General features: G+C 41.8%; 1 protein-coding gene across 2 annotated transcripts in view; it reads right to left on the reverse strand.

The window, feature by feature from the left end:
* Positions 1-223: 223 nt before the first annotated feature.
* Positions 224-14,117, reverse strand: part of UBE2H (ubiquitin conjugating enzyme E2 H) — a 157,391-nt gene continuing 143,497 nt past the window's right edge. Inside the window, exon 7 of one of the 2 annotated variants that reach the window (XM_069087208.1) lies at positions 224-3,585. In XM_069087208.1, the coding sequence (XP_068943309.1) occupies positions 3,539-3,585 (47 nt within the window). In that variant the 3' untranslated portion in view covers positions 224-3,538. Of the gene's footprint in view, positions 3,586-5,100; positions 9,563-14,117 lie in introns of those variants that run through there. The other variant, XM_069087207.1, reaches the window with a different exon arrangement.

Raw genomic sequence — 14,117 nt, forward strand, 5'->3', positions numbered from 1 at the left:
AGCAGAGCCTCAGGCCATAACTCCTGTGGTCACTGAGGCATTTTCATCCTCAAATAATCATTTACCTAAGAGCAGGAAAGAATCAACAGAAAAGAAAAAAACCCAAGCCAGAAGCTTCCTATAGTTCATGCATAGGGTAGTACTGCCCAGAGCTAGTCAGCAAGGGAGAGATGGAGAGCAAAGGTGGGTCACATCTTTTGTGTATACACTCAGTTTCTTCAGAGCAACTCCAGTCATGGGTTCTTCCAGTCGGACAGATCATCACAATAATTTTTTTCCATTATTTATTTTTAGTTTTCAACATTCATTTCCACAAGGTTTTGAGTTCCAAATTTTCTCCCCATCTCTCCCCTCCCCCACCCAAAGATGGCAAGCATAATGATGACTCCTTCCCCCAGTCTACCCTCTCATATATTCCCCATCCCTCCCCTTGCCCCTTGCTTTCTTGTAGGGCAAGATGGATTTCTATATTACCTGTATAAGATCATTAGAATATTTTTCATTACTTGAGCTATTCATGGACAAAACCAGCCCTCTAAAGTTCCCACATAGTTATATTGGAAGCAAGAAAGAGGTATTTGTGCATACTCTAAGGAATGAAACCAGGCAAGGGATTTCTGCACATGCTTCCAGGACAGTCCTACCCACATATTATACTTGTGTCCCCTTTTGGGATTAGGGGAAGGGAACAAGCATTTGTGGAGAGCCTGCTACATACCAGACACTGTGGTGTTTTACAAATTCTATCTCATTTGACCCCAACACCAATTCTGGAAGGTGGATGCTATTATGATCCCCATTTTACATTTGAGGAAATTGAGGCAAACAGAGCTTAAGTGACTTGCCCAGGGTCTCACAGCTAATAAGTATCTAAGGCTAGATTTGAACTCAGGTCTTCCTGACTTAGCACAAAATCTTGCACATAGTTGCCATTCTGCATTTGTTGACTAAATGCCACTGGCTTCTTCATTTCTGGGCATTTGCCTGGGCTTCTCCTTCTGCCTTGGCACAGACTCTACTGGAATATTCTCTCCTTTTTTTGATCTTTGGAATTCATAGCTCCCTTCAAGGCTCAAGTACCACCTCCTACAAGAAGCCTTTCCCAATTTCCGTAGTTGACAGAATTATTTTTATTCTCCCCCCACCAGAATAATTTTTATTATTTTGGATGCATTCATCTGTGTCCAGGTGGTCTTCCCCATCCCTGCCTTTCAGGAGAAGGTAAGCTCCTTGACTGTAGGGACTGTTTTTTTATTTGCTGGCACATAATAGGCACTTCATAAATACTGTTGATTGAATGTAATGACTTCTCCAGTGAGGCAAGCTCCATTTGCTTGGTCCATTGTTTTACCAAATGAAGTCTGTGAAGCCTCCAATATTTCAGGGTGCTGGATGTGAAGAGTAAGTCAGTGCCTTATTCCTTGGGTTCCACTTTGTCCTTTAAGCCAGTCTCTGACACCCAGCCCTGTCTCTTTATCCCAACTGCAAGTCTACTAAGGCGAGATGGGGACTGGGCAAAACTACAGGAGCAAGGTGGCCAGAGAGAGGCAGGAGAGCCACCTGGTGGCCACAGTGGACATCGTCAGCATCGGGGTAGTGAACATTTGAAGATCAGTCTGGGACGTGGAAGTGCAGAGGGGGATAGTATGGGGGTGTCTAGCTCTGTAATATTATGAAGTGGATCTGGAACCGGGAGAGACCTCGTATGGAATCTAATCTCCAACTTGCTAGCCGTGATCACAAATGACTTAACTTCATAGAATCTGTTTTTTCTATTAAATGGGCATGGTTGTTGTGCTGCTCATGGGGAGAATGTATGTAAAGTGCTTTGCTTTATACGTGCCGGCTATTATCACACTATTTCTGCCTCTTTTCCCCAGTCTTCCTGTTCTCATCCCTTTCTCACTACCCAGACCTGCTCAATAAATTCATTCTTACTGTAGGCTAAAGCCTAATAGGGCTTAACTTGTTGCTTTTCCATGGGTGTTTGCATTGGACTGGGAACAAATCTTAAACCAAGGAGATAAATCTAACCACAGAATCCTAAACATCTGCCAACTAGTCAGGGAGTGGCTTGGGGGGGCAAGGTAGGAGGTCTCCCCAGTAATCTCGTCAAATAGATAATTATTACTCTGCTTATGTATGCATGGAGGGGGTAGGGTTGCTACATACCTTTAAAGAAAATAATACAGGCCCCGTCTGTATTCAACCAGATCTTTTATTTCAAGACCCCCAAACCTTTTATTTCCAGCAGCCTCACCTATCAAATGGTGATAATAATACCTGTAGTACCTATCCCCAGGCACGAACTTCATCTGGGCCTCCCAAGCAGAGTGGTTTGTGAAATAGCTGCCTTTGTCACGTAGGAACACTGCCTTCTACAGTAAAGATGAGAGATGGTGGAATCTGCCATGTCAAATCTGAGGATCCTAGCTGGGAGAATTACTTGTCTATTATCTGATAGGTATACGCCATTAACAATGGGGGAAACACACACTAGGGAAAATGGAGAAAATCTTTCTTGGGTTCCCATTTGCAGCCTAAGTAACCCTCTGCCATGTCAATTTCTGATAATGATGGAAATTCCATCATCAGGTTTATCGCCCAGCAAATTGGAGGCTGTAGTTACCTACTCTCTGGGATGATGTATGACTTTACTAGGGTCCTGAGAGAGACAAGAGCCACTCCTCAGTTCACAGGAGAGAGAAGAGCCAGTCTCTATCCCTTTGCTACCAATCATGAGGGCAGGGTAGAGCTTGGGCCAGTAGCATTTACACCAAGCATCCAGTATACAAGGACTGGTACCTTTCTGGGAAGCACCACTGGGCAAGTGTTTGGCACATGCTGAGCCTGTCTTAGATCCTATCTTGGTTACTTAAGCACCTATGTGTCCCATCTGTAAGATGGCACCATAGCACTCACGCTAGGGGTGGTATAAACTTGAGTGAGGCTGTCAGTATAATGCAGTCTACCCCAGAAGACTCCAGACTGGGATCCAGAGACTATGCGGTCTAAGCTTGGTAGATATTGGGTTTTTTACTCTGGAATCCAACAATTTCTCTTGCCTTCAAACATAAGTAAGTGTGAGGCTCACGAAAATCTAAAGACTTGGGAAAAGACAAGGCCTTCTTTTTCCCAAAGCCATTATGAATCAGAAAAGACAGGTCCTTGCCTGGTTGACAGTAGGGAGACAACATAACTCTCACTCCTCAAAATTATGCCATGGTCTCTGGCTTTTCTGTGTATTAGAGAGGCTCATTTGATAGTTCTGCTGGCTCAAGAGGAAAGAAGGAAAAGGGAGAGAGGAAGAAAGAAAGGAGGAAATGATCATTAATCACAATTATGTGCCAAGTGCTTTATGAACATTATAACATTTGAACTTCACAACCTTGGGAGGTAGGTGCTATTACCTCTATTTTAATAGTTGAGGAAACTGAGGCAGCAGTTACATATCTTGCTCGTGATCACACAGCTAGTAAAGTGTCTGAGGCTGGATTTCAACTCATGGAGGAGTCTTCCCTACTCCAGGACCAGCACTCTATCCACTGTGCTGTCTAGCTGCCCCCTGGGTCTCAGCTTCTTCACCTATAAAAGAGGATTCCATGACCTCTAAAAGCTTAAGATTTAAGTCAGTTTCTGTCCCTTTGCAACTAAAAAAAAATCCAGATTTTGAGGAGGGTCTAAATATTGAAGGCTAGATTCTGAAATTGTGGTCTAGCAGTTATGTAAGGGTGCCTTCTACCTAAACAAATATAATAATTAATCCAGAAGCACTCATTTCATAACCAGACACCTCAATCCATTGGACACAGGATGCTCCAATCTCTCACCCTAGGCATTTTCACTGGCTGACCCACACGACTGAAACTCCTGTCCACCTGACTTCTTTCAAGTCTCCAAGTTCCACTTTCTCTGAGAAGTCTTGCACAGGCCTTCACTTCAGTGTCTTCCCTCTGAGACGATCTTCTGTATATCCCGTCTATATCTTGTTTGTTCATTGTTTGTATGTCTGTCTCCCCCAGTAGGCTGTGAGTTATTTTACCCTTCATTCTGTCTCCATCACTTAGCACACAGCCTGGTCCAGAGCTTGATGCTTGTTGACTTGACTTCAAAAGTGCTATTTCCTGAAGCTGGTTACTTTCATCCTTCATCTGAAACTGGGGACCGTGGATCTAGGATCCAATCAATCTACAAGGAATGTGCTTCTCCTCCCTTGGGCGTTGAGGGAAAGCCAAAGTTAAGTGGGAGTGGGTATTATTTTCATGAGAATTCTGGCTATTTAGCAGCTCAAATGCCTCAACCATTTTCAGGGAACTACAACAAGCTACCAAAGATGGCAAAAGAATTAAGAACTGGAGGAAGAGGAAAGGAAAAGAGAGTAGAAGGAGTGAAGGAGGTGAGTCAGGAATTTTGGCATGTGGGAAGGAGGCAGTCAGTGCCCAGAGTGGTCTCACTGTCCAAAGAAACCATCCAAACCAGATGCTGTTTAGATATTAAATGTAGTTCACAGTACCACCTAGTGTTGACTGATGGCAAGTGCCGAGGTCTAAAGAACTAAGAAGACCATCTCTCTCAACACAACTGTTAGGAGATTTTTGGAATCTAATCTATCTTCCCAGAGCCCCTCTCCTCAAGAAGTCATCCCTTGACATAAACTGGGGCCATTTTCTGATCACAGAACTCACTATACTTGGTTGGGAGGTTTCACTTTCTCAATAAGGTCTGGGCTAAAATCAAGAAACGGGCACCCTGCCTAGTTGAACCAAACTTGGTATGAGGGTCAGGCCACTATACTTTAGAAAAGGTCTAGTGGAAAAATGACCTAACTTTTTTGAACCAGTTACTAACAACTTATACTGTAACACACACACACACACACACACACACACACACACACACACACACACACTCCCAGACCAATCTATTCATCTGCCTCAAACTTATCCCCTTTAAGAGAACAATATGTGCTCTGAGATCAAGACTCAAATACACACAGCTGCCTTCAACAGCTTTATGAGGAGGGACTTTTGGAGTCCAGTTCCTAAGAGAAAACATAGGGGCTTGTCAGCTGAGCTTATTGATCAAGGTCCAGCCAAATGCCAAGGTATATACATTTTATTTAAAAAAGTTTACAGTTCTTTCATTATACACAACTATTTGAGAGGTTATAGTCTTAGAGAAGAGGCATTCGTCCTGTTGACAGATGTGCCCACTACATCATCACAATGCAAGAAAAAAAGGCGGTAGGGAGGGGGGGAGGAGAAAAAAAGATAAAAATCTTAGACTCCAATGAAGGGCTTGGAAACCCCTTTCATCTCTTCAAGTATCACACAATATGTACCAAATACAGTCAGTAAATAATGGCCATTTCTCATGATGCCTACAGACCTGCCAAAGGGCCCGCTTAACTGAGGCAAGCCCAAAAGCAAGTCCCTGCCCTCGAGGGGCATATAGTGATGGTGGAGAATCCTCACATAGCTAAAAGCTGCTCATTATTTCCACTTCCCCTGAGGCACCCTTCCACAAGACTCAGTGAGAAAACCAGTGTCTTCCAGAATCCTCTGTGAATATTCCACATGACTAGAGGGAAAATGAACATGGGTTAAGAGGAGGGAAGTGCTTGCTGCCCTCCTATAAATCTGAACTAAGTTGATTTCAGGGAACTGGTTTGAGGGTGCTGATTAAAAAACACATGCACACACGCGCATACACTCATACACACACAACACACAAACCCTGCTAACTTTTCTGAGTTATTTCTTTTTTAACTTTACTGGGTGAATCCTTGAGACCATGTTAGTCAAGTTAGAAGCCAATTCCTTAACTGTGGCTATCTCACCCACCAGGATTAACAGAGGATGCCTCCTTTCATTTTTTTTTTCAGTCACCACAATAGGAGGCTTAATACAAATCAAACATCAGACCAAAAAGAATTGGGAGATTCATGGATTTTGTTGAGATTAAACTCCCTTTCAGAAGCTAAACACTTCTCTGAGTTTGTATTCAACCTGTTGGCAATTAGAAAAGCGTCTTTTGAAGTGGAAAGAAGATTGTTAGGTCCTGACAAGATATGGCAACTTCTGATGATCGTTCATCTTCAAGGTATGAGATGCCAGGTTAAAACTGTACGGTGACCTCAGAGTGGGGTGGGGGGAGGGGACACTCAAGGACACGAGCCAAAGTGCCTGTTTCTAGGTCATCAACCACTACCCACTTAGCCTCTAACAAGGCTCCGGTGTTCAAGAATCCATTGAGTGCCAGTGGACAGCAGATCAAATGCTACTGGTTGAGACTATCTTGCTTGTTGGTATTTGGCCAGAGCTTAAGATCAGTCATAGAACAGGGGCAGAGAATAGTAATAAAACCACAAGATAGGATTTCAGAAAGTACAGGTACTACCTGAACTAAAAAAAATTGCCATCGCTAGTTGCCTAATATCTGCATCCAGGATTCCCTGGGGATACTGGTTAACTAGTCTCAGAAGTAAAAGGGGAAAATCAGGTAAGGTTTGGACCACAGACAGCTGGTTAGTGTAGGAAAATCTACTTTGGCTTACTCTCCCTGCCATACTGGGGGGGGAGTGGGGGGCTGGAGGGAGGAGGCGGCACTGGATTCCCCTTGAAATACAGAAAGCCCTCTTTTACTTGGGACCAACTATGGGCCTCATTGACCAAAACTTCCCTCAAGCTGTAGTAGAGGGGCAAAGATGGGGCACTGAGAAATGCTAATTAGGCAATCTTTTTTGACATGCAGAAAACCAGTCTCCACATATAAAGAGCCAAGAAAACATGCACAGATCCATAGTTAGTCTCTCAGAAAGGATGTGTACAGCCTGAAAGGACATCATGTAATTTATATAGCAATGGCATGAGGCTTTGAAAGCTAACAGAGAAACCTAATCACTGACACGCTTATGTACACACATGCACACGCACGCACACGCACCACACGCACACACACCACACAATGAAGCAATGCTCAGATTGGCTTCCGGTCTCCAGAACGAGTCTCACTTATGAGAGCACCCTGTACTATAAAAACCTCTGATGCTGGTGCTTTAGAGTAGAAGGAATTGTTGGCTTGTCTGTTTAATTAAAGAAATGGGCCTTGGTCATGGAGACGAGATGTACACTGGTTCACATGCCCCCAAACCTGGTTATGGACTGGCAACCTGGTTATTAACTAGATTAAAAACAATAGTTACCTGGAAATAAATTTAAGGTCATTAGAACACTATTGTTTATACAATATTGAAAAAATACAATTTTTTATTGTTTTAACTGAAATCACCACCCCCAGCACTTTAAGCCTACCCCTAAATAGCACCTACAGTAAAGGTTATAGCACAAGCAAACTGCTAATTCAGCAGGTAAGCAAGTTAGACCGTGCCAGCAGAGATACCCTCCCCTCCCCCAAAGTAATGAGAATACAACGTGCTAGATAAGAGTTAAAGTACACCATGACAGGTTAAATAGTTAATACTACCCTTCCAACAAGTCACAAATGCTAGATAGATAACTTCAGCACGGTTAACTAACCACAGCCCTACTTAACTGCACTTTTTTTTATTTTAAGCAAATAAAAAGGAAAGAAAACCTTTTGCGTCATGCCCGTAATTAACATAAAATAAATTCTTTGTATGTCTTTTTATTTAGGAAAATAATCATGCTAAATAAAGCAAGTTGTACTTTATATAGATTTTTCAAAGGAAAAGAGATTGATTGTGCTTTTTGAATTAAAAAAAAAAGGCTATCTTCCAACCTCATTGACTCAAATCTTATGGAATATAGTACTTCTAAATTTAAAAATGCATTTCAGAATTTTTTTTTTTTAAATCTACCGAATGAGCCCTGTGGGACATTCAAAACATTCTTTTTTAAAGTGTCTCAAAATTGGCTAATTCTGCTACTGTCCTTACTGGTTGCACCCCCCCCCCCAAAAAAAAAAGAATTTTTTTCTGGCTGTCTAAAAATTTTCACAAAACTCCCTAAAATACAGCAGGCAACATTAAGATCTGAAAGGAACTTTGTAGGCAACCTCCAGACATGTAGCTAGCTGAGTTTACATCTGATTGGCGGGCATTTTAAAGTGTCTAATTCCCTCTTAACATGGACAGGGAAAAAAATCCACCTTCAAAACCTGTTCTACTACATCAGAAGATATTTCATCCCCTCCCTTTCCCTCCCTCCCCCTTCAGAAGAGTCCTTCAACTGTTGCACTTGTTTTCCCCATGTATAATCACTTTGGGTAGAATAACCTTTATTTGCTCAAATCTGTCTTCTGTTAGAATTCTGAATGTGTGTTGGGGTCTGCAATGTCCTCTCCCCCCTCCCAGGAGCAGACGGTAATCAAGCCGCTGTCAAGGGGTGGCAGAAGAAGGAAAAAAAAAAGACAACACATTAAATGAGAGTGCTGAAGTATTTGTGGCCACTGGCCCAGTCTTCCCAGGTCTAATGCTCAGCATAATGACTCGTTTTGATGATGAGACCCTCTCTTGGTAGATGAAGGTACAATCTGCAATGTATGTCTAAACACAGTTCAAGCACGAAAGAGCAAGTTTAAAGCTCTCAGTCAAGGGTAGCAGTCTCAAACTGGCAAAGTAGAGTCTAATTTTGCAAGTGCTCTGAATGAACCGAAGCACTATTCATGTCATTTCCCTCCTTTCCCCCCTCCGCCCACAAAAGGGATGGAGCTTAGAATCCAGACCAAGAAAATGAGTCATGTCCAGAAAAAGGATTTCAAAAGGTTCCCAAAACAAATACACCCATGGTTGCAGGGCCCTGTAGGTGGAAGGGCAGGAATCCACATATAAAAAAAGTACTTAAAATCCAAGTCAAAAAACCTTCCTTTAAGCGTCAATACTCCAGATAGATAGCTCCCTGTACTCAGTTGTGGTCACTCCATGTAAAACAGGGTGCCAACACGAATGGGAAGGAGCGGCACTGCTACTGGGCTGTTGGCTCTCTAAGCACACTTACATCAGGCCTTCTCCCTTCCCGAGTCTTTCCTCTTTGTTCCGAAAAAAGCTCTAGTCTATCTTAATGTCCAAGGGTTGGTTGGTTTGTTTTGTTTCTTTGGAACCACCAATAAAGGAAGCAGTATTTTTTGTCCTCACGTCTACCTATCACAGCAGCTATTTCGTTGACAGCTCAGTAGCGCACAAGTTGACTTGGCCAAATGGACTTATGAATGCATGCATTCGGGCTGCATATTGCTACCAAAATGGAATGTGGGAATATGCTATGCACCTCAGGTTGAGAAATGACCAAGAAATCAAGATCTAAAGGGTGATATATAATATATATATATCGATGCTATTATTCATAAAAACCTTGTTTAGTAATAAAAAAAATTGCTTTGTTTAAATATGAATATTATAGTCTGCTTCTCATGGTTAGGAAATAATAGTCTTTCTGAAAAGCAGGTGGCCTTTTCTACTACAACTCCATATCTTGCGCCTCGTCTTCCGAAAAGTCAGACATAGAACTCTCCGACGAGCTGTCCCCAGTGCCCTCTTCCTGCTCCTTCAGTGCTTCTTCTGTGGCATATTTCTGAATGTATTCTGCAGAGGGGACAAGAGACAGGAGGCACAGTGAGCAAGCATGGGGGCAGAGCCTGAACCAGAGAGATGTGCTAGGGGGAGGAACCTGGAAAGAACTGGAAGGCCTCATCCTGAGAGAAGGCAGGCCCATACAACAGCCAAACCAATGGGTCGAGAGGGGCCTGTCCTCTCTTGGAGCACTTAACAGACCCAATGAGGACAAGATAACTGACCATGTCTAGAGTTCACAGGCCAAGTCTAGGAGAACAGGCAAACTGTGATGGAAGAAAAAAGTCAGAGAACCTGACACAATCCAGCCTCTGTTTACAACCTCTCCAGCCTTGCCCTCTTATTCTCTTTTGTCATCAGCCCCTACTCTCTGGGCATCTGGTGGGAGTGCAAGGGAGAGCACTGGCCTGTAGTCAGGAAGATACGAGTTCAAATCCAGCCTCAGCTACTTACCAGCTGTGGGACCCTGGGCAAGTCATTTAACCTGTTTGCCTCTGTTTCCTGATCTGTAAATAGGGATAATAACAGCACCTACCTTTCAGTGTTGTTGTGAGGGTCCAATGAGATAATAAGCATAAAGCTCTTGGCACACTTCCTGGCACACAGTAAGCACTATACAGAGGTTTCTCCAGCTAAAGGTGCCTCCTCACTGCTCCCTGTGCATGGTGCTGCCCTTCCTAGAGAGCCGACCCAGTCTGCCATGCACTCCAGTCTGCTCTAAACCTTCCCAGACTGGCCCAGTCTTCTCACCTGGCACCTAGCATATGACATTCAATGTCACTCACTGCTACTGAAGAGGAGTAAAGGGACTAGAGAGGAGCTGAGAAAAGAAAGAACTACTAAGAAATGGAGGGCTTACTTCTCAGTGGGGGAAGGAGGAGCAAGAATCTGGAACTGAAAATAAAAACTGAATTAAGAAAATATGCAGGGGTGTGATATCCTTTCAGTTCAGTTCCCATGTCTTTAGCCAAGACTCTAGCCTAATTGATTTACTTGGTATATCAAGCTGTATGAACTCAACCTTGACTTTACAATGTAGGATTTTGTAGAAGAGAGACAACTGGGCTGCTAACAAGACCATGTTAGTCCCTGATGCTGCAAATCTGAGTAAGGAAGGTACATGGCATAAGTCACGAGGTTTTCAAACAAGTCTCACGTTGGACCTGTTGGTTTTCCCATAAAAACTTCCCCATAAAAAATTCCTCAGTAAAAGGTAAGCCCCTTGAAGTCAGGGACTACACCCTGTAAACTTGTCCTTACACTCTGACTGCCTGGCTCATGGCAGTTACTTGATGTCCTAGCTCATAATATGGCTTTATTTCTCTAACTTCAGATTTAGATTAAAAAAAAAAGAAGGTAAAAAGAATTTCTATATTCTTGTTCTTTGCATGTTTCCCCAATGACTCCCTTTCCTTAATCCTTTCCTGTTCATCCCTAACACTCTTCAGTTATTAGTTACAGAGGAAGAGAGATGGGATGAGAAAGAGGGGTGGCATAAGACGGTATGCTCTCTTCAATGAGATTTAAGGGCCCACCCTAATATTTAGGGCATTATGCTATGGAAAAGGGCTAGAAATAAAAAGACAAAACAAACAAAATTCATGGCCCTTATGGCACTTATATCATACTGCGGGTTACAACTGAGACACAGAGAGAAGTACAGGAAAATGTGAGTAAAGGAGGAAGTTCTGACAACTCAGGGAATCAGGAAAGGCTTTGGGTGCGAGAAGGAAAAGGGCTCTGAGCTATGTGTGGAAAGAAGCTAACAATTCCAAGAGGGAGGACTATGAACAAAGAATATTCCAGATATGGAAGCAAGTAGGTCAATTTGCCCATTCAACTCATTGATGTTAAAACTAGTGAGCAATTTCATGTAAGTAGCTAATATGACTTCAACTTCCACCCCAAACTGTTTACTCTGCTCAATCCAGAGCTGAAAATATGCCTTGTTTTTTATCAGTGAAGGCAGAGAACAGTCAGTCAATCAGCATGTAATTAAGTGCCTACTATGAGCCAGGCTCTGTGTTAAGCACTGAGGATACAGGGAAAGGCAAAAAAGAAACTTTTAACAAGTTCACAGTCTAACTGTGTACAAACAGATATATAAAGGATAAGCTGGGGGCAATCTTGGAGGGAAGGCAGTAAGACTGAGGAGTACTGGGAAAGGATTCTTGCACAAGGTGGAAGTTTAGCTAAGATGTGGAGGAAATCAGGGTCGTCAGGAGATGGGGATGAGGAGGAAAGAGTTCAATGTGTCCTCTCATACTCTTTCTGTGTGTGTCTAACTTAAAACAAATATTTGCCTCAAACATTTGTTTAGTATTTATATGGACTCCCAAAACCCCAATAATTCTTTGTTTTACAGTTTTGTAATCAAAGGTAACTCAAGCCTCTTACTATGAGAATGGACTTTGGAATGTTACTGAACTATAGACTTTGCCTGTCAGGTATCTGAGCCATCTGGTTAAAGAGGGTCACTGAAAAATAGTTTGCCAAGTGGAAAATAAGACAACAACCCAGTAACAATAGCTAGCATTTATGAGCACTTTAAAGTTTAAAAAGTGATTCATAAATAGTATCTCATGGGAACCTTGTGATAATCCTGGGAAGTGGGTGTTATTATGAACCCCATTTTATAGATGAGAAAACTGAGACAGGTCTTCCTGACTCCAGGTCCAGCACCACTGTACCACTAGATGCCTACACACCTTTATTAATTTTAACATACATTAATTACCTAAGAATAAGGCTTTTTTTTTTTTTTTTTTGCTTTTTGGAGAGGGGAAGGCTGGGCACTTGGGATTAAGTGACTTGCCCAAGGTCACATGGCTAGTTTTTGTGTTAAGTGTCTGAGGCCTCACTTGAACTCAGGTCCTCCTAACTCCAGGGCCAGTGCTCTATTCACTGCACCACCTAGCTACCTCAGAATAAGGCTTTTTTAACCAAGGTTGAAATCTGGAAAAATTAGAAGAACTACTGACTGAACCATTAAAGATTATTCCTATGAACCCTAAGTGTACAATTATTTTCAAATAAATAGTTTACCTATATCATGAAAAGATTCATACTTCACTCAAGTGCTTGAAGAAGCTGAGGCCTAGAGAGGTTGAATAGCTCGCCAAAGGTCATATAGCTAATGAACAGAAATGCTGGATATGAACCCAGCTGCTTTGACTCCAAATCTAGGGCTTTTTCCATTAAAACCCTAAGTATAGTGTAAACTTTTGAAGGTTTTCTAAAAAGGTGATGACAACAGGACAAAATTAAATTCTGAGGGATTAAATTTGTCTCATTCCTTCCATACAGAGGGATAAAATCTAACTCCTTAACCAGAATTTTATTTACGCATGTGAAATAATTTCTTCTGGGTAGTTCCTAACAAATAAAAGTATCTATGTAGGAGAAACTGTTTTGAGCCCTCTCTTCTTATCCTGTACCCCCTTTTTTGCCTCCTCCAAGATTTTTGAGGGAATGAGTGCATAAGATGATGGCAGGAAAGGTCTGCCTACCCAACTGGGAAGGCCTTTCAAATTTACTACTGCTGTTAGCTGTACCTTTAGATAAGGAGAAGAAACAAAATGTCCGTCTAAACGGGAACAGATTCTGCTGACTTTCAAAGGAATCACTGCTCAGTAGTTCAGGTTTATAGACTTTCATACAACTTTAGACCAGTTTTAGAAATGAAATGCATGGTATCAAACTCTCTGCTTTAAAATCAGGGAAATATACAAAATAGCTATTAAAACCATTGCCTAATAACTCATAAATGCTGATATCTTAGGGAGGTCTACAACCACTCTTCCACATATGGCAGATGTATTTCATAGAACTGAGCTAAAATATTCAAGTGGGAAAGTAAACTGGTCAGCAGCAAGAGCTCCTGAAGTCTACTTACCTCAAAACTAACCTGGTCTCCACTAGCAATCAACATATATGCTAAATGTTTCTGCTGGTGGAAACATCAGACAGTGGCCAGCTAGGCTAATTCAGAAATCATGACCAACCATGTGATTATAAATGCTAGACATCAATAGTATTTTTAAGGTCTCAAATGAGAGCGTTTTAAAATGAACAAAACAACTGGTTGTATAATCACTTAAGGGTTGCCTGTGTGTGTACTTTTATCCATAAAACCCTATGATTTACTTAATGTTTACTATATTGTAAGGACTGCTGAGAAAAAGTAAACGACCTAATACCCTATCCTTGAAAAGTTCACAGGCAAAAAAATTCCTAATAAGTTAATAACAGCACGTTTTAAACAATAGTTCTAACTGTAAAAATAAATGAGTTAGAAAGCCATAAAAACTCTGATCAACAGTGACCAACCATGATTCCAGGAGATCAGTGCTAAAGCATGCTGCCTACCCACCTTACAGAGCGATAATGAACTTAAGGTGCAGAATGAGATCCATTTTTTTGCACATGGTCAATGAGAGAATTAGTTTTGCTCAACTATGTTTGTTTGTTAAAGAAGGCTCTTTTCTTTTTTTCTAAAGGTGGAGTAGAGTGGGGAGATAAAACTGATTTTTTTTCTTGTTAAAAAAAAATTAATTAAAATAACAAA

This window comes from Petaurus breviceps, unplaced genomic scaffold, assembly GCF_028583685.1.
Source record: "Petaurus breviceps papuanus isolate PSGF00001 unplaced genomic scaffold, PetGlider_PUasm1.0 181, whole genome shotgun sequence".
NCBI lineage: Eukaryota > Metazoa > Chordata > Mammalia > Diprotodontia > Petauridae > Petaurus > Petaurus breviceps.